Source organism: Lepisosteus oculatus, chromosome 26 (genome assembly GCF_040954835.1).
Source record: "Lepisosteus oculatus isolate fLepOcu1 chromosome 26, fLepOcu1.hap2, whole genome shotgun sequence".
NCBI lineage: Eukaryota > Metazoa > Chordata > Actinopteri > Semionotiformes > Lepisosteidae > Lepisosteus > Lepisosteus oculatus.
The window spans coordinates 8,947,181-8,965,528 of NC_090721.1; the positions used below are offsets into that span (position 1 = coordinate 8,947,181).

The 18,348-nt window shown below is 43.6% G+C and overlaps 1 protein-coding gene across 1 annotated transcript in view; it reads left to right on the top strand.

The window, feature by feature from the left end:
• The window catches only part of nlk2 (nemo-like kinase, type 2), a 57,816-nt gene that overhangs the window by 13,053 nt on the left and 26,415 nt on the right, over positions 1-18,348 (top strand). The window contains exons 2-3 of the mRNA XM_006640927.3: positions 13,246-13,375; positions 14,956-15,011. Of these exons, the coding sequence (XP_006640990.2) occupies positions 13,246-13,375; positions 14,956-15,011 (186 nt within the window). The remainder of the gene's footprint in view (positions 1-13,245; positions 13,376-14,955; positions 15,012-18,348) is intronic.

The following is an 18,348-nucleotide window of genomic DNA, read 5'->3' on the forward strand; positions in this document are numbered from 1 at the left end:
CCCCATTACTTTCAAATCGCTGCAAAGGAACATGGAATTGCATTTAGATCATAAGGTGCAAACATGGGAGCTGCAGGCTGCAGGGAGGCCTGCGGGTCTCTCCCCCAGAGTTATTCCTGGTTTTCATGTTTTCTGGGAGTGCTCCAAGGGTGCGGCACTTCTGTTCTTTTTCTTGTTGGCTTAGTTTGGATCCACTGGACATCCTTGGCCAGTGCCATATTAAACCAGGAGCATTTGTGAATCCGCTTGATGTGTTCACCTTTACCCTGGCTCCTGCGATTTGTTTCTGTGTTGCCTAGACTCTGCTGTGGTGTTGAGGGGTCTGCTTCCATACACTGTCCTGATGGGTTTCATTGTCTTAACCTTGTCTACTTTAGAAAAATTACCACCCAGGTCTGGAAATGATTTGCAATGGAATATTCTTTTAAAAATCTTTGTGAATCAGATGTGCTGTTCATGTCTTATGTTTAATAGTTTGATTCTTCTGTTTAAAGACTTTAAGAAATGGTAGTCCCCCCACTGATGATAAATGTAGCAATTTCCCCTTGCAGTGAGAAATGACTGGCTCTTTTGGTCTGCTAGAAAGGACTTGATCTGCCTTCCTACACATGACTACCAGAACTTCAGAGATTAATCAGAGGAATGGACTGGGTTTGCATCTAACACTGTTAATGGTGTTTGCAGACTTGGGGGGGGGGGGGGTTCTCTCCGTTTCTCTTTTCGGTTGGATCACGAGAGGAGTTGAGTTAAGGCATCTGCTCATGTTTTTTCTACATGCTATTGCTGCTGTGCTCTGCAAAAGACACAAAAACATTTTCTAAAAAAGCAACTCCTGTAGTCCCTGGGTGTGGTCCTCTGACCGAGAGAGCGGCGTTATCAGTCCTGTGCATTTTTTTTTTGCTGTCTCCCCGACTGTGTGCGCAGAGTGGCTGCCTGCGATAACCAAATTCACACCATAGATGCAGTTCTTGCAGAAAATGCAAGTCCGAAGTTATTTTACAGAGCCATGCTTGATCTGCTCTAATTTATGAACCCAGATATAATGAAGTTAAAATTAGCTTAATTGCATTTTTTTTTCTTTTTTAATAACTGTAAGCTATTTTCAGGGTCCCAGGTCACTCTAAACTTAGTCGGACCAAAACTGGCAACAGCGATCAGACAGGGTATTGCATTGCAGGAAAGTGTACTGTTAATTATTTTTTCTTCTTTTCACGTCAAAGCAGCCATGTCTAATATTCAGGTAACTATACACTGAGCCGTCTGGTCTTTGAAACGTTTGTGTGCCTTTGTCGTATGTCCTAACAAAATTGTCCTTATCCTTAATTACTAATGGTGTTAGGCCACCATATGGTTCCCTCTTTGATCCTATTTGAAAAGATTTACCTTAGGGAGGAGAGAGAAGAGGAATTATTTTTCTTCTAATGACACAACCGGTAACCACTTCTGGGATACCCTTTGCCCCTTCACAGAGCAGTACTTAGACGGGATAAAAAGAGAGCTGGTGGAGGTCTTCCAGATTCAGCCTGAGGCTGTTTTCTTGTAAGGCAAGTCTAAGCTTTGAGGTCTGTACAGCAGGGAAGAGACTCTGAAAGCAGGGCTGTGTGAGTAGATAGCCTGGTGTCTTCAGCACAGCAGCACTGTCAGAGTTAATAGCAGCACTTACTCCTTGAAGGGCAGAAGAGCCTTTTGTCTGAAACGTCATGATTACTGCAGGGCGCAGAGGAACCTGCTACATGCGCCCGCGCTTTCGCACAATACACAAAGATGCAAAGACAGGAATGTTGCTTCACATAATCTCAAGGGACTGATCTAAATGCAGACTTCCCTTGTTTCTAGAATGGCTGGAAAGAGCTGAAAATATTTGATGTGAAAAAACCCTTATTCTTGTTATAAAAGGGAGGAAATCAGCAGCAAACTGGATTAGAAAAGCTTTATTTCAAAATAATTTGTTTTCTGAATTTCCAAATCACAGCAGGCATCCCGTTGCCCATGTGTGTGTTTTCAGTTGGAGAGCCAGGAGGGACACAAAAGATTTCTGCTAATCCATTATCTTCCATCATCCCCTAGGGTTTCCGATGTCTCTGACTGATCGATCCTGACAGCAGTACAGTACTCCTCGTGAGGTTCTACAGCCTTCCTAGAGTCGTAAATCAGATCTTAAAAAAAAATAAAAAATAATCAAAACTGGGGGATGTGTTTTTGTAATTACTGGTGTTCTGCTGGGGAAAAAAATGCCATCATAAGTCATAAAAACAATTTTTAGTAATTGGGTTAAATGCAGCATATCCGCATTGCCATTTGTCAGGTTAAATTTCAGCATCGTGGGTGTGACTGGAGAACGGCAACCGTTCCTTCACCCACCGCTGCTGTCCTCTTTAATCTGATCGCTGGCAGCCTACCTAGCACCCTGCCCTCTGCCCTTTGGGAGAATAGTGGCTAAGCATCTGCTCCCTGCAGACTCCTCTATAATTACGCATTTTAGAATTCATCCGGCTGACGCTTTTATCCCAAGAGTCTTGTACTTCGTTTGTACCCACTTACTGTATGTGGCTGAGCCTTTTACTGGGTGACCCAGTCGGGGTGATACGCTATGCTGGGGTTCAACAGCAGTGCCCCCACCTGGGATCTGAACCCCCCCCCGCCTTCCAGTTCTGTGTCCAGATCCCCTCCCCTAACCCTGGGATGTGAACCTGCTGGCCTGCATCCCCAGACTTGCAAAGACAGTTGCAACTCTGGATCCTCAATCATTATCTGCAGTCTTGCTAGTTATGTCCTGGGCATTGGGATGTCTGCTCGCAGTACTGTAAGACTGGGGTGAAGGCCGTCGAAGCCCATGGGTTTTGGGTTCCTTGTTCTTTGCAGACCCCCAGCTTCCATTTCCCTTTCCTGTTTTTGTGTGCGTGAACGCCAACAGTCACTGAGAACATCCCAAAGTCAGTTCTTGCCTCCTTAATGCCACGGTACCAAGAAGACCCTTTTGCAGCACAGCTCTGGGCTTTTCTGCACACTCAGCTGTTCCCCGTCAAAGTCTTCCTGCATTCGGGGGCAGGTTTGTATGTGCGAAACCCCTTGAGTTGTGTGTTCCTTTCTTATGGGGATCTCTGTAACTATTTGCTCTGTGCATTTTTTTTAAATACACATTCTTGAATCATGGCCTGGTCTTTGGGGAGAGAGATTTCTAGATTATTTTTTTCTCTCTCTCTCTCATTTAAAAGATTTCTTGAAGTGGTTACTTATGTCTTTATTGCTTTGTTCATTTCCATATTCATGAATCTGAAAGAGGTCTGCCAGCTATACAAACAGTTATTATAAAGGGAAGCGGTCTCATCATAAGGATTCCCTGCCCTCCCCCACTTCGCTCACTGTATTAATATAATTTGCAGTATTATTCAGGTTCTGCCCAGAATCCCTCTCCTCTTTGTAGTCTGTGACTGAATTGCCTGTAGAATCGTGTTTGATGTCTATATTTTGCCTATTTCTCCGTGCTTTAAAAGTCAGTGCCCTGAAATTCAGCCCTGCGGCTTTGTTTTTGGAAGGAGAAATACAATATCTTATAGCCAGCTTCATGTAAATATTGTAGCTGAAGAGTCATTACTGCGTATTGATGGGCTTTTTTCCCTCCTCACTGCATATTCTATTCAATAGTCTTAGAGTTTCAGTGTGGAGATAAGAGTACAGTAGAGTAACACTGCCTTGTTTCTATTGCCTTCTATTTGGATAGTCAGATTTTGTTTAATTGTCACGACTGTTTCAGGAACATAAATGTCAGACAAAGACATTAATTGAATTAAACACTCTTAAGAGTAGTAGGCATGAGAGCATCCCAGGGAAAAGCCAGGGTTTTTCAAAGTCTTTGTATCATGCTGTCCTTGACTCAGACTCCAGAGAGCCGTCTATTCTGTAATATCTAAATATATGTGGCAACAAAGCAACTAAAACGTCACTGATTAGTCGGATAGAACACCTTAATGGAAAGTTTAAATGTGTTGAGAGTTTCAGATTCCTACAAGAAGGATCTCAGACCAGTTTTAAGGTAAAGCTTTCCTCAGGTGTTGTAGTGCTTGAAGTGTTTCACACTTTTAATCCGTTTCAGAACCTGTCAAGTGACTGACTTATAGTGAAGAAAAAATGGAACAATACAAATTTCAGTCTCCCACTTCAGTAAATCCAAGAAGAATCTGAGTTCTATTCTGCACTGAAAAAAAGGAGCAGCATTTCCTTTTCCTGTGGTTGACATGCTTCTCAAATTTGTGACATTTATAATTAATTTCCAGTGATTAAGCCAATTAATTTCCATTATACAATGAGTGCATTGATGTAAGGCCTTAATCCTTCTCAAGATCACAATTGCCTCTTTGCTTAATGCAGTTCCGCCATCAGTCAGTGTCTCAAGGAAAAACAACATAAAAATGGTTTGTGATGTAGCATAGTACTCAGGATAAAATGTTTATTTTTTTTGTACAATTAAACTAAAAGGGTAAAGGGATAAGGTAATTATTTTAATGACTTCAGAGTCTCTTGTTGGGAGTGTTATTTACAGCAAGAGGCAGCACTGCACTTACACACAGGCATGTCCCTGCCTTGCAGTTACGAAGCCAAATTGATATGTTGGGGCGGGGGAGGTGACTTAGATATAGGATTGTGAGCACTTCATCAGTGTTGGGTGCTATTACCCACTGCCCAGTCAGTTCATTTTCTTCAGGCCATTTATTCCTAGCAAATGTACTAAGGTGCACCACACAGTGCTGTGGTAGCCCAAAAATCTCAGGGAATGCTCCCCCTAGATTTCAAGCGCCCTGGCCGCTGACCGCTCTGAAGAACGCTGACCGCCGTCAGAAGGCATTGTCCATCCAGTCTTTCCGATTTCCATTGCTGTGTGCCATGAGAGCTGCGCGATGGAAACAGCAGGCGAGGCGGACTTGCTCGAAATCTGTTGTGCGGCGAAATGCTTTTGTCCCGGAAGGACAATGGGCGCCCATGTTGTTTTTACTCTCCCCCTGCGTTTTGCTCCCAGCATGTTAAAATCACCGTGCTTGCGTGCGGGCTGCACTTTTAATTTAAGAATAAGTAGGTCACTGGCCTAAATCTGCGGGGAGCTTTAAAAATTGTCAAGTACAGCTGCCAGCTCTATTTTAAAACCTATTAATAACGGTCACGAATTTCCAGAAAAATACATTTGCTCGTAAAGTTACCCATACCCACAAGTCAGAAAGGTCAGCAGGTACAGTAAACGCTGACTCTGTTAATGTCTGTAGGTTTTATGTTGCATGGATCAGTGTGCGTTTGTGTTTGGACAGTTCAGTCAGCTTCTAATATTCATGAGACTTTTTTTGTGGTGTCAGTGAGGCATTAAATAAGATTTAGTCAAAGTAGTTCTGAGCAATCTGTCTGTTTGTGACTGGCGCATTAGTGCGTTTGTTGTGTGTTTGTTAGATTTTATTTTGGAAGTGGGTGCGCTGACAGCTGAGCCCGAAAATGAGACGTATAACCTTTTCTTCCTGCGTACGAGACCTCTCATCAATCCAAGGTTAAAATGTTGCTCTTGGGGCTGATGTTTGATCATTTTTAATTCATTATGCAGGCGTATGTTCATTTGTGTTGATGCTAATTCCAAAAGATTTCTCTCAGCAAGCTAATTCTGTATGCTGATTTGTGGTTTTAAGCAATTGGACGCTGCGGTGGACCCTATCAAATGTATAGCGGCTCGTTACATTAACGATTGTTGAAATGACAGCACAGAGGACTGTGCACCACTTTGCCCTACTGCGTGGCTGATGTGAGAGGGTGCTGAGGTGAAAATGTGTAGATTAATTAGTGGAATGAAAGCAGTCAGGGGAATGGCTAACAAGATGCCACAGCCAGACTGTGCCGCCACTGTTCTCAGTGGTGTAGATATCAAAGACCGTGCCTCCTTTTTCTTGCCTTTTACATAGCCTCGTAGTCGTCTGATGATTTAACGAATGGTGTGTTCTTTTGTGTTGGATCCATTTTTCAATACTTATTTAAAGTCCCATTAGATTCCCTCCTTTTCATACACTAATTGCCGTGCGGCAGCTACAGTCGAGGAAGAGAAGTGGTGGTGGGGTGTTTAAAAATGTAAGAAGGAAATCGGGGGCTTCTAATTAGACATCAGACTTCTGCAGGAAATTGTAACTGCTGTGAGGAATCTCTGTTTAGTCGTTAGGAAAAAAAGGAGTGTCCTGGTTTCTCAGAGACCGAGTGTTTTCATGATCAAATCATCTTCAGTTCTTCTTGGCTTTTTTTTTGGTCGCCCATTTGTTCCTTTTTATAGTTTTAGAATGGATAATTACGTTGCAATACTCAATTGGTCTGGAATAGACAGTTGTGTTTTTTGGCTCTAGGCTCACAGATAAGAGCCCTGTGATCGCACAAGGGAGCGTGAGGAAGGGTGTGTAGAGAGGCAGACTCCTTGGGCCTGCCCACCTTCGAGCCAATCATCTTTTAACACATCATGGGCAGCACCGCCCACGTACCAGGGGCTCCGTGCTTATTGGAGCTGAGGCGTGTCCTTTACCTACAGCGTCTCTTGAGCCTGCAAGTTCCTGGAGACCACAGGGGTCACTCAGAGTTGAAAGCCCCGACCAACTAATCCCACCTTAACCTCTTGGGATAGCTTTGGGAATCCTGGCCACAGTCAGCTAGTGACGTGACCCAGGCTCAAGTCCATGCTCTGAGTTCCACAAGCAAAGCTGATGGGTTCTATTCGGGAAGCTCTTGTTGGCTTTTAAGACGAAAGCGTCCCCCTTTTATTTTGACAGATCTTGGTGTCGGCTGGTGGGGAATTTGGCCTTTGCTGTCAGCTTCAAGTTCAAACACACTCGTGACGAGATGTGTGGCGGAGGACCCAGACGAATCTCCTGTGCTGGATGTCATCAGATGGCTCCCAGACTAAAACGGAGCCCTGCGCTCGCCCGTCATTAAATCCGCTGCTGGGAGACATTGGGTGTCCTCTGCTGCACTGACCTAGCTAGCGCTGTTTAGTTAGGTGTGTTCAGCTCCACATGTGCGGTTAGCCTTCAGGTCCTCTGCAAGCTGTTGCTGGTCTGACGTTGGCGGGTTTACTTTATCATTGAATTCCCTGTACTTTCAAGAGCTTAGCTCTTGTGCTACAGGAGTTTATGCCGAATTGCTGCACTTTCCTTTTGTCCGATTGCTATGGCGTTGAATGTGCGCGAGATGTACCTGCCACACAAGGTGAATGGAATCTGTGTTGACTTCATGCCGACCAATTTCTGACGATTATTCTGGTTAGTTTTTAGTCTGATCCCCCTCAATTCTAAAAATCATCCCTTTTATAAGAAATCGACTGTTTGTACTGTAAAGAAGGAGGCAGTTGCGTACTGTTAAATTTCTCTGGGAGAAGAAGTTGCAATGCAAAGGTTATATAAAAGTTTGTGATTTACAGCAATTTGTTTCCTCTTGACGTCTGGTAGCAGAGTGGAGGAACACTCCATAATGACCAACGCCAACATTAGCAAATATCGACTTTTTCGGAATTTAGTTTTCAGGTGCAAGAGCTTTTGAAATGCACATCCTTTTTGTGGTACGATTCACTATTCACAAAGCGGCATGTTTATCACATCCCCCGTGTGCATGCCTTAAGCATTTGAAATTCAGAGTTTTTGATTAAATGAGAAACAGGCATGTGAGATTTGGCCACAGAATTCAGCCAGAGCTGTCCCCTCCAGCTTTCTGGCAGACCTGAGCTGTAATCATAATTGCAGTCGCACTATGTGGGGCAGCAATATCTTTTTCACACTTACTGTTCACCGTGTAAACTGTCTGATCTGCATAGTTGCTGTTTATTTTAATTAGTAGTTAAAAGAACAAATGAACAAATTGTGACTTTCGAATGTGACATCCCCTCCCATTAACAACCCCCCCTCCCCCATCACACAAGCACGCTTATACGATGGAAGTACTGGTCGGGGCAGAGGATTGTGGGTACTGTGTAGCATGTTTCCTTTATACGAGAGCGAGACATGAGAGAGAACAATTTTGGTATCTTTTAACATTGTGTTGCTCCGTCTATACTGTAGACTGGAACCAAGAAGCTGTACAATCCCAGTCAGAACGTCTTGAAGGTGTGCTAGATACAGCACAGGCCTTCAGGCCTCCCCAGGTCAGGGTCCTGCACCCCAATGTGGCATTTTGTGTGCAGGTTCCAGGTGTAGCAGGCTGGGATGGTGCCCTCCAGCTGCTGCTGGGTTAATTATTATTATAAACATTATCTTTTTGTCCTGCTATAGGAATTCTGCACTTTGGTGCTTTTGTTTTAAAATCTTTAATTACAATTAATTTAATATTAAAAACATCCTGATTAGTTTTACATGCTGTCACTGTAAATTAGCGTTTTTGGTTGAAGCTTAGTAGCTCGATTGTTCCTATTGTGAATTTGCTATATCTGGGAATATGGGCATAACATGTATTTGTATAATAAAGGGCACTTTGTTCCCATTTAAAAAAAATCACTGCGTTTGTATTTTGTACTGAATGAACTATACTAGCCTTGAAAGAAGAGACAGACCCAGTTTTTTTTTAGGAATTCTAGATGTGACTTAGAATCAGTTCGGTACATTTAATGGCACATCTTTTATCAAGTCTTTGTATGTGAAGCTAATTTGTAATGGGAACAGTGGAGGGTTAATTACAGCAGTTTTTGATTGTGTCTGAAAAATGGTCGTCTCTTGGATACTATGTGTAGTAAGGGTTTTTTTTAAATGCTTAGTCATAATGTGCTACTGAATTTTTCTACCCTTTGACCTGGTTCTGTGTATTTACTTGAGCCCTAATTAGGAATAAATACTAAACAGCCAAATGGCTGGTTACATAGCAACCCATCAGGTGTTGCAGTGTAGCACTGTGGCTTATTAAAGTGTTCTGTTACAGTAATTGGTGATTGTCAGGAATGACTGTAGCTCTGTAATTGAAATCTTGAAGCAATAACCACACTGCTCCTGCCTGTAGCGGATGCAGAGCACCGCGCATTGTTACATCTGAAACAATTTGCATCCAAAAATCTGCTAATAGGTGCTTTAGACAGAGTTGATTTAAAAGACGTTCCTGCTGTGAAGCTCGTGTTCCTGTTCAGTGGGACTCCCTTGGCACACTGCATTTTAAAAATGCTTTGTGAAAGTGGCAAATGACTGTCCCCTCTTCTTTCATAATTCTAAATGGCAAATTAATTTCTTCTCTCGCAGTGTGATCCAGGGGTAGCTGCCGATTTGCACTGACAGTTTTTCTATTACCAAAAATTGGCATGCATTTGTTTAGCAGAAGTGTAGAACAGAAGTAGTCATTGGATTTCTGTGGGAATAGTGATCATCAGACCTTTGTCACTACTGAACTAGTCTGTTGTGCAGAAGAGAGTATACTGTGTACACATCCTGGATTGGCTGTGTTTAGGGGGACATGGATTACCGATAGTACTAATTCAAAAAATGAGAATATGGGTGGATATTTTTTTGGAAAGCTTTACTAGGTAGCATATAAATGACGTTATTTAAATACAGTAATGAAAGGCGGGTTTTTTGTAAGGCGGTCTTCTTCCAGGTTGTGAGAACTGGGGTCAGTGGACTCTGGACTCCACACTGCTTTGTTCCTGCAGCATTGCAGCTGTTCAACTTGGGAGTTTAGGCAGGTTGAGAAATGAAACTTTCTATGAACACGGGCATTGATTTTTAACCAGTTTAATTGCTGTAAAAATCTCTGTTTTGATTCTGTTCCCAGAAGCTGTTGAAGGAGTTATTCTAGCTTTAAATTTCATAGCATCAGCAGTACTCCTGGAATCTACTCCTCGAGGTATATTTTGTTTAAAAAAACTCCTCGGGGTTAATATTTAAGGTGAATTTCTGTATATCATGTAAAACCTACTCGATGCAAATTGTCATTAGTCCTGGGCCAGCTGTGTGCATTTTAGCATTTATGCAAATATCGTTTTCAGAATGATGCTTGTGATGAGCAGAACGTGCATTTTGGGGAAATTGGGGGGTGGTCAGGCTGTTAAAAAATCATAATTGTCCTAATTGGTCTTTTTTCCTCAATTGCCTTTTATTGTCATACATGATTAAATGAACACAGTTGGCGAACAATTAAAGTTTGCCTGCTCAAAGTATATCAGCACAGCAGAAACGTTGTCCATACAGGTGTTACTTTGTATGCAGGAACGGTTTTATGGCACGCTATCACACATTGTATTGAGAAGATGGAAAAAATAGGCATGATTCTAGTTCTGGACAGATGATGAATGCTGGGAAGAGTTGGGCCTGCAGAATGCAGCTTTCAGGATGGGGTGGCTCTGTATTTGAGGTTGAGATAAGTGCTGTTCAGGACTCCTCCAGTTCTGTAGTCTGAGCAACCTGATGGTTTAAGTTACAGGTCATTGCAATTTACAAACTTCTGCACCTCGAGTGCAAAGACAATAAAAGCATTTCTGTGTTCGTTTGGTATTGCATGCTGGCAGTGTTGGAGCAGATATATAGCAGCTGCTCCACAGAGTTCAGGGAAAAAGAGCTCAGTGCTGCGTGAAATTGCTGCACCACCAGTCCCATTCATTAGAGTTGCAGCTGAAGATTCTCTATTAATAATAAACAAAGGAGAGCTGCCTTTTCTTTTTTGACTTCTCTTGTTTTTCCCAGCACTTTAAAAATGTATCAAATGGGGAGGACAAATTACCCTGGAGTGGTTAAATAACTAAACCTGCTGACTAAACAAGCTTTCTTTACATCCCTGGAGTGCTTCACATGCTGAAAACAAAAAAGGAAAGTCACTTTCTGAGCGCTTGAGTTTCTCATTAACACAGACCAATGTGTATAAATTGCTCTCTGGTTTTAATATACCTTGACATTCTAGAATTATGTCAATTGGATAACAGGCATCTGGAATTAAATTACAGCATTTGTGGCAGAAAAAACTTTTTTAAATCGGAGTGGGGAGTAATAGCTTTATGGTCTTTCCAGCTCTGTCTGGCTGCTTTTGTAGAGGAGCTGTTCAGATACAGCAGTGAAGCTGGAAATTCCAGAACACGCAGTTGGGCATTAAAGGAGGGAACATGTATTGTCATTTCTCTGTTTAATGATTGCAGAGAAGCTTTAGTCTTAGCTCTGCATTTAGACATCGGAAAATTGCACTTTATAAATGGATAAGCCCAGCTCTTAATACATCGGTGTTTTATACTGTGGTTTTATTGTGTTAGCATGCTCGTTTTGGTACACTTGAGCGGCTATCCTGAGTGATGAGCATTTTTTAAAAAGCCTGTGTAAATAGGAGGCAGGGGAACAGCCAGGTCCTGAAGGGGAGTTAGCCTGCCAGCTCACTGCACTGAACTTCACGTGGGCTGTGGGCTGTGCTGCCGACTGCCTTGAGCTTTCTGTGTGCGCCCTGGTCCGACGTCTACTTGGCACGGTGTTAACGGCAAGCCGCTTCCCAGCAAGAGGGTAGCTGCTGCACCGCTGCTTCGCACCCTGATCCGAGTTAATGCTGTCCAAGGAAGCGGAAAATCGCAGCAGTGCTTCCAGCGACCCCCACCCACTCAGACGGTGCCTGCAATACCAAGCTCTGGATTATATGATCAGCAGACTCATGAACCCACACACTTAATTAAATGCTTTAAGTTACCTTATTAACAGACTAGGGGGAAAAAGGAAATAAAAAAAAAAATCCACTGGGCGCTGATAGGCTTGCTCTCCAATCTGCGATAATTGACTCTTTTTCCTTTCCGCCCTTCCTCCGTCCTCCTCTGAGGCTAAATAGGCTCTGAGGCTTTTTCGTCTGATGGAGTAAGGTGCTAATTTATTTGATTATTTTTAAACCAGCCGGTCAGATAAGATTCATATTTTAATTGGTTTCACATCTGTAAAAAATGGCTGCTGATTAAGGGACATCACGGCCCGAACTGTCCTTTTCATTTGGAGAACGGGCTGGCCACGGTTCTCTGCTCGTCCTTATCTCCGTCACGCCTGCAGGGTTTCCTCTAAGTAATCGTTACAGGCGGGATCTTCGGAGCCTCTCTCCTCCAGGGACTTTGAAATTAGCGCTGTGAAAAGTTCGTATGGCACTCAACTATCTTCTGGACAGTTAGCGCCCGTGTGTGAATGCAGGCAGCCCAGACTTCAGAGCAAGGAGTTCCCTGGTTACCTGCTGCTGTTGCTTGTGTCGTAGAGGTGTTGCCCATCAGTTCTCCAACTGACAGATCGCAGCATTAGACAGGGTTTACATTCTAGCGGATGCTGCCACTGCCTTTAAAAGGTGTTCAGAAGATAGATGTACTGGTGCCTCAGCTGCTTCAGGTGGCGAGAGAGAGCTCTGGAGTGGGTGGAGGATACCAGTTCCCCTTCAGAGGCCTCCAAGCAAGTGCTTATTCTGTGTGGATCCATGCTTGTGGTTTGCCAGTGTGCGTTTGTGAGTTGTCACAAGTTTTAATCCACCTTGTGAATCAAATGCTGCTCATGTGATAGACAGTCTGGGCCCTTTCCTCTGCAGATCTGTTTGAGGTGCTGTCACAAGCAGGAAAGAGGTTAAAGCTCGTAAACCGGGTCTGTATTAGTGCTGAAGCTAAAAATCAATGGCAGCCTTATCTATTCAACAAATCTGTTGCCCGCGTTTCCTCTTTCCAGCACCAGGGCTTAATGGTTTCCTGGACTGCCCTGTGCTGACCGTCTTGATTGCTTTTGACTGTTTGGTGTGGTAGGCAGACACAGGAGGCTTTTATACTTGTATCTTACTGATGGCTCTGACCCTGCAGTTTCTGGTGATCTGCAGTACATTGACCGGCACAAAACTAGGACACGTGCTGTTTCAGCCTACCCCTCCCCCCTCGTTACTTTTTTATCTGTGTCTGAGTGGCCGTAGTACGTTTTATAGTTCAGTGTTCATCGCTGATCTCGGGGGTCCTTTTAAAATGAAATTTGGTCCTGGATTTAATATAGGGTCTTCGGTAACCCCTCAACCCCCTTAAAAAAAAAAACCCAAGCTCTCCACTTGTTTTCCTTCTCTCAAGGGCCTGTTGGTTTCTCCCACTGCTTACATTTCATTAAGTCCTTACCGGCCAGCTTGTCTCAAGGTGGGGAAAATAAAGAATTAGGACTTTCCTCATCAGGTTCTTCTCCTCTAGCCCCTTACTTTATCTTATGTCTTCAGAGAGGGCTGAGAAGGAGACTTTTTTTTGTATCGATCTGCTTTATCCTCTTTTAAGCGCTGCTCTTTTTTGTCCCCCCCCCCCTGCAGGTCGGTTACAGACCCCAGAGATGGAAAGCGGGTTGCCCTTAAAAAGATGCCCAATGTCTTCCAGAACCTCGTCTCCTGCAAGAGGGTCTTCCGTGAGCTGAAGATGCTCTGTTTTTTCAAGCACGACAACGTGAGTGAATCCGGCCGGCCTCTGCTAACACCCTGCCCGTGACGAACGCCCACTCTGCAGCGCTGGGGTCCAGTGAGGCGGGAATCGGATATTCAGCGCCGAGTTTCTGCTGGTTGAGACCGCCATATAAAACGTGCGGATGAGTCTCTTGTTATGGAGTCTCAGTAAAAATGCCAAAGCTGCTTGTTTAATTGCTTGTTCGGTTTGGAGAGGTTTGAAGGTCTGCTATTGCTCCTCCTGTTTGTAAAGGGAGTTCCCACCCCCCCAGAGTAATTCCTTCAGTATTGCCTCGGCCGGCCCTTTCACCTTACAACCATTTTCTCTTGCCTCATTTGCTCAGCTTGGTTTTATTCTTTTCTTCCTCCTGGCTTAGAGCTCTTGATAGCTTCTAAATGTCCCCATATGGTACCCCAGCAACGTTAAGAACTTTATTAAAACCGTATTCAAGCTCCCACGCGGTATCCGAGATTAAAAAGTTCGCCAGACCTTGTTCCTGACGTGGAGATGTCTGCCTGAGGGCTCCTCATGAGCTGTGCCTCAGACGTCCCCCGTGAACAGGTTGATTCTTCAACCGATAGGTTTGCTTGAGCAAAGAAAGAATTACCCGCTCTGCTCTGTGGCCAGGGAGTTCATTTATGTGCTTCACAAGCGTATAAGCCCTTGCTTGTGATTGGTAGTCTGTTCCGAACCGATTGCCCACAGCAGCCAGTCACCCCTGTAAGGAAGCAGTTCCCCCCCCGGTGAGGCCCACCAGTTCCTTAGGGCTGCAGAGATGGCCTCTGGCCCATTTAACCTAGGTGTGCTTAACATCACGATGTGGAGTCTCATCCTGTGTGGAAGCCGCAGACTGTGCAAGCTTCCAAATTAGAGGTGCACGTGTGGAAAAAAATGATGTAACTGCGGATCAGATTTATGTTATAACTCTTGCAAACCTTCCACATGTGTCTGACAGCCTGAAATGCACGGGCAGATTTATCTGCGTGCTGTTTAAGTGGTTGCTTGGTTGCTGGTTTAAACTGTCAAACGGGATTGGAGCGTGTAATCAATCTTATCTTGCTGAGCCGCTCGCTCTCTTCCCATCGCCTTGTGTTCTAGGCTCACTTAAAAAAAAAAAAAGACGAGAAACCTTTTTAACTGTGCAGCTCCTCAAGAACATAAATCTTAGACATAACGCTACGTGCTGATGAGCTTTTAATGCTTGCCATGCATTTCTCAGGTTTCGATGTGAGTAATGAGCTACAAGGAAGGTTAGCAGATTTGCGGAGGGTCAGAATGGAAGAAGATTGCAGTCCTGCTGCAATTGGTCCAAAGCAGTGCAAAACAGGTGGCGCTAGGGCCAGTCCGTGCTTTGGCCAGCCTGGAATAACCAGCCCTGCAGAGGCAGTGTGTGTTTTGTGGAGACATGTGCAAGACACAGAACTGATAAGAAATTGCTGCCATTCAATCACCAAATTCAGTTCAGATGATATCTTAATTTCTGTACTGTTTTCTGCTCTTGATAGATGGTGTTGATATTGCTGTCATTGTCTGTGTGTTACCATTCTGCCTGCGCTGAACTGAACACTGTCTTATTTCCCCAGGTCCTCTCTGCTCTTGACATTCTGCAGCCTCCACACATTGACTACTTTGAAGAAATGTATCCTTATTCTGATTTAGTGAAAAAGCAGAAACATCACTTTGCAATCGCACTTCATGTGACTAAGATATAGGTCTGGGGCCCAGGGGTGTGCATAGTACTTATTCAATGTGTATGGGGTCATATGACCCAGTTTCCCAGAATATTTGGTCATATTTCCCAGTTTCTTTATCTTCAGTTCAGTACATCAGAGTACATTGGTAATCTGTCATTGGGTTATTTTTATGTTGTGAAGCAGAAAGCCGTTTAATTTCACAGTGCTCATGTAAGTTCTGACAATAACAAATCGCTCTAATAAAGCTTGGTGTCTGTCAGTCCCACCTGGCTGCTCCGCCCCACCTGCTGAAGTCCACCTGGACGGGATTGAGACTGCAAGCATTTCTGCTTGGCCAGAATCGCCTGCTCTTTTTCTTGCTGGAATGGCAGATTCTGTCAGAGAGAGCCTGGGGCAGCTGGGATCTGTGGGTGCACAGGATGTTGCAGATACATTATCTTCCCTTGTTTTGTATCGCAGAGAGACAGACGGAGTGTGAGTGAGCGCTGGTAGGTCTGGTTAAAGATTCATCTCGTGCTGGTGTCTGTTTGTAGAAGTGATGGGAGGGGGGGGACTTGTGCTGAAACACTAAAAAAACAAGTTTGCCTCTCCTGTGTTCTCCCTGTTGTCTCGCAGGGTATTCAGGCAGCCTGCTCTTTTTGTGGGAGACGTGGGTGTTCTCCTTTCGTAGATCACACCATGGAAATGCATTTTATGGTGAAGTACAGTATGATTATAAAATTTGATTTTAAAAAAATTTAATGTCTCTAAGGTGACATGTTAATACCTAGAAAAATAACTTTTGGAAAAGCAATGCAATCTGATTTACGATATAGTAGGTATGCTGTATTTTGCTCCTTATTAGCACATTTTTCTAATAGATTTTTTTTTAAATTGCTTCATGCACATTTGACAAGCAGCTAACAAATCACTTAGTTAATAAACTTTTTAGAGTATAGTGTATTACGATTTGCTTTTGCAGATATTTAGGAGTTGTTATGTTATGAAGTTGTGTTCATCATAAAATGAGCACTTCTTTCTGGCTCCTTTATAAGTGAGTTCTTTAAGCTTTCATTATGACATTTTTCTCAGCTTTGCTTAATTTTACCAACAGCTTTTGTCATGTCTCCAGTTTTATGTAAGCTGTTCTTCATCGTTTAAGCAACAAATTCCCAAAATAGTAAGTGATCAAAATCTTTGGATATTTCTATAAATACAGTATACTTGACAGGATCTCCTGAGAAGGGTGTGGAAGTCGTATCGGACTGCTAGGAAGTAGATATCTTACACTTTAGTGAGCCAGGGAATAAGGATGTGTGGAGCAAGATGGAATTACAACTGTCATGTCAGTTTTGATAAGGGCAGAAAGTGCATCTCTGTTGAAATTTCAATCTGTGAATCTCTCCTCGGGCACAAGGGCTCTGTCTGGCTGTGTGGTCTCCAGGAAGGCGAGTTAGCTTGTAAGGGAGAGAGCAGGGTGTCAGGGGGGAGTGCAGAAGGCAACTATGAGGAGGATGAACCGCTGGGGGTCGTGTGGTTTTATCCAAAAAGAAAATAAAACCTGTTCCAAAACCTGGCAGGGCTTTGTTCCAGTAAAACAGATTTGGCAGCGTTTGCAGAATTTTAACCTTGGACTTTTGTGACTGGACTCTCGATTTCAGGAAGAAGTGGGATCTAGATTATTTTGACGCAACTTGATTTTGCATTGATTTTAAAATTCAAGAGAGACTTGATTTGAAAAGCCGAACGTGGAACTCGGCCTCCTGTGATCTCATGTAAGGAGGGCTCGCCAGCTTTTTGTGATGGCGCTTCATTCGTTGTGGTGGGAGAATTTTTTTTATGTTCTGTGATGATGAATTCCCTGTCACGTCTCACACTTAAGTTTTGTTCTGGAAAAATGTTGCTTTTGGTATTGTAGGGCTCATTTAATTTCTAAGAGCTGGGCTCTTGGGTGGAGTTTGCACAGTCTGTGTCTGCAATTCAGTATTAGTCTATTGTGTTGCATTATTTCTTTTTAAGCACTATTTTGTTTTGTTTTTTTAAACGTTTGGAAGAAAATTGCCCTCTCCCCCCCAGAGAGAAGCCAAGCAATAAAGGGCTTGGTGTTTTAGTGTTCCACGTCGCATGACCTGCGGGATCCACGCGTGCCTGTTCTCATCAGATGTAACCTGATCGCATGCGAACCCCGTTCTCTTTCTGCGTTGCCCTTTTGGGCCCTGCTGGCCGGATTATGCCATTTAGCTGCAGCATTACATTCCACACATGGTTGTTACAGCCGAGAGCCATGTTACCCTGTTACAGTGCCTGCTATCCTGTGCTCACAGGCGGAGCTGCTAGCATCTATACTACCCTGCACGCTGAACTGTAAATCCACCAAATCGATCTGTTCGTTTCTTTTCAAGGAATGATTTTTAACTTTTTTTAAATTGTATTATTTTTCCACCCCACCCCACCCCCATTGTATTACAAGTTAGCACGATCTTCTTCCGGAGTTGAATTGCAGAGGCGCGTGTTTAGCGGCTTCATGTATTAGTTGCTCCGATCTGATCTCGGCGGGGCTTCTGATGCGTTATCTCTGGACGTGATCTGCCACCCCCCTCTTTCTTTTTTTCTTCTTTTGTAGCTCTTCGGCTTGAGCAAACCATGCTTAACGTTCCAGAAGACGGGCTTGGGGGGGTGTGGTATAACGTATACAGAGAGCTGGGCTTTCAGCACACTGACCTCTTTCAGGATATCGCTGTCGGACACCACTTCCATAACGATTGCAGGCTCTGTGCCTCCCCGGGGGGGGGGGTCTGCATATACTTCTTCATGGCAGAGGAGGGGGTGCTGGAATTAAAGATTTATATCCTCGGCTTTTTATCAGTTTGCTGTTCCCCCTGTTCTGTGTGAGTTTTTATAGATTTCAGCTATCCAGGGTGTTTTTTATTGTTTGTTTTTTTTTTACTTTGTGCCTCATTTATATTGAGATTCTGCAAGATGACTTCTCTGCTATTTTCCTCTTAAGCAAACCCGACAGCTGAATTGTGGTGACATACTCTTGTGGCTTTGTGAAATTCTCCTAGTTGTCAATCGCTCTTTAGGTTTAAACCCTTCTGATGTAAGAACATAGTATCTCCTACCTTTGTGGTTCAGAAAACTGTATCTGAAAAAGATGTGCAAAATCTTTCAGTTCAAAGTGGTAAACATAGCTTTATGCCAGACTTCAGTTATTTTTTTTTTTACAAAAACTGAACAACCCTTTTACCCAAAATTATGATCAAATGTTATTACACAAAAGCACACATTTAATGCATCTCCTTA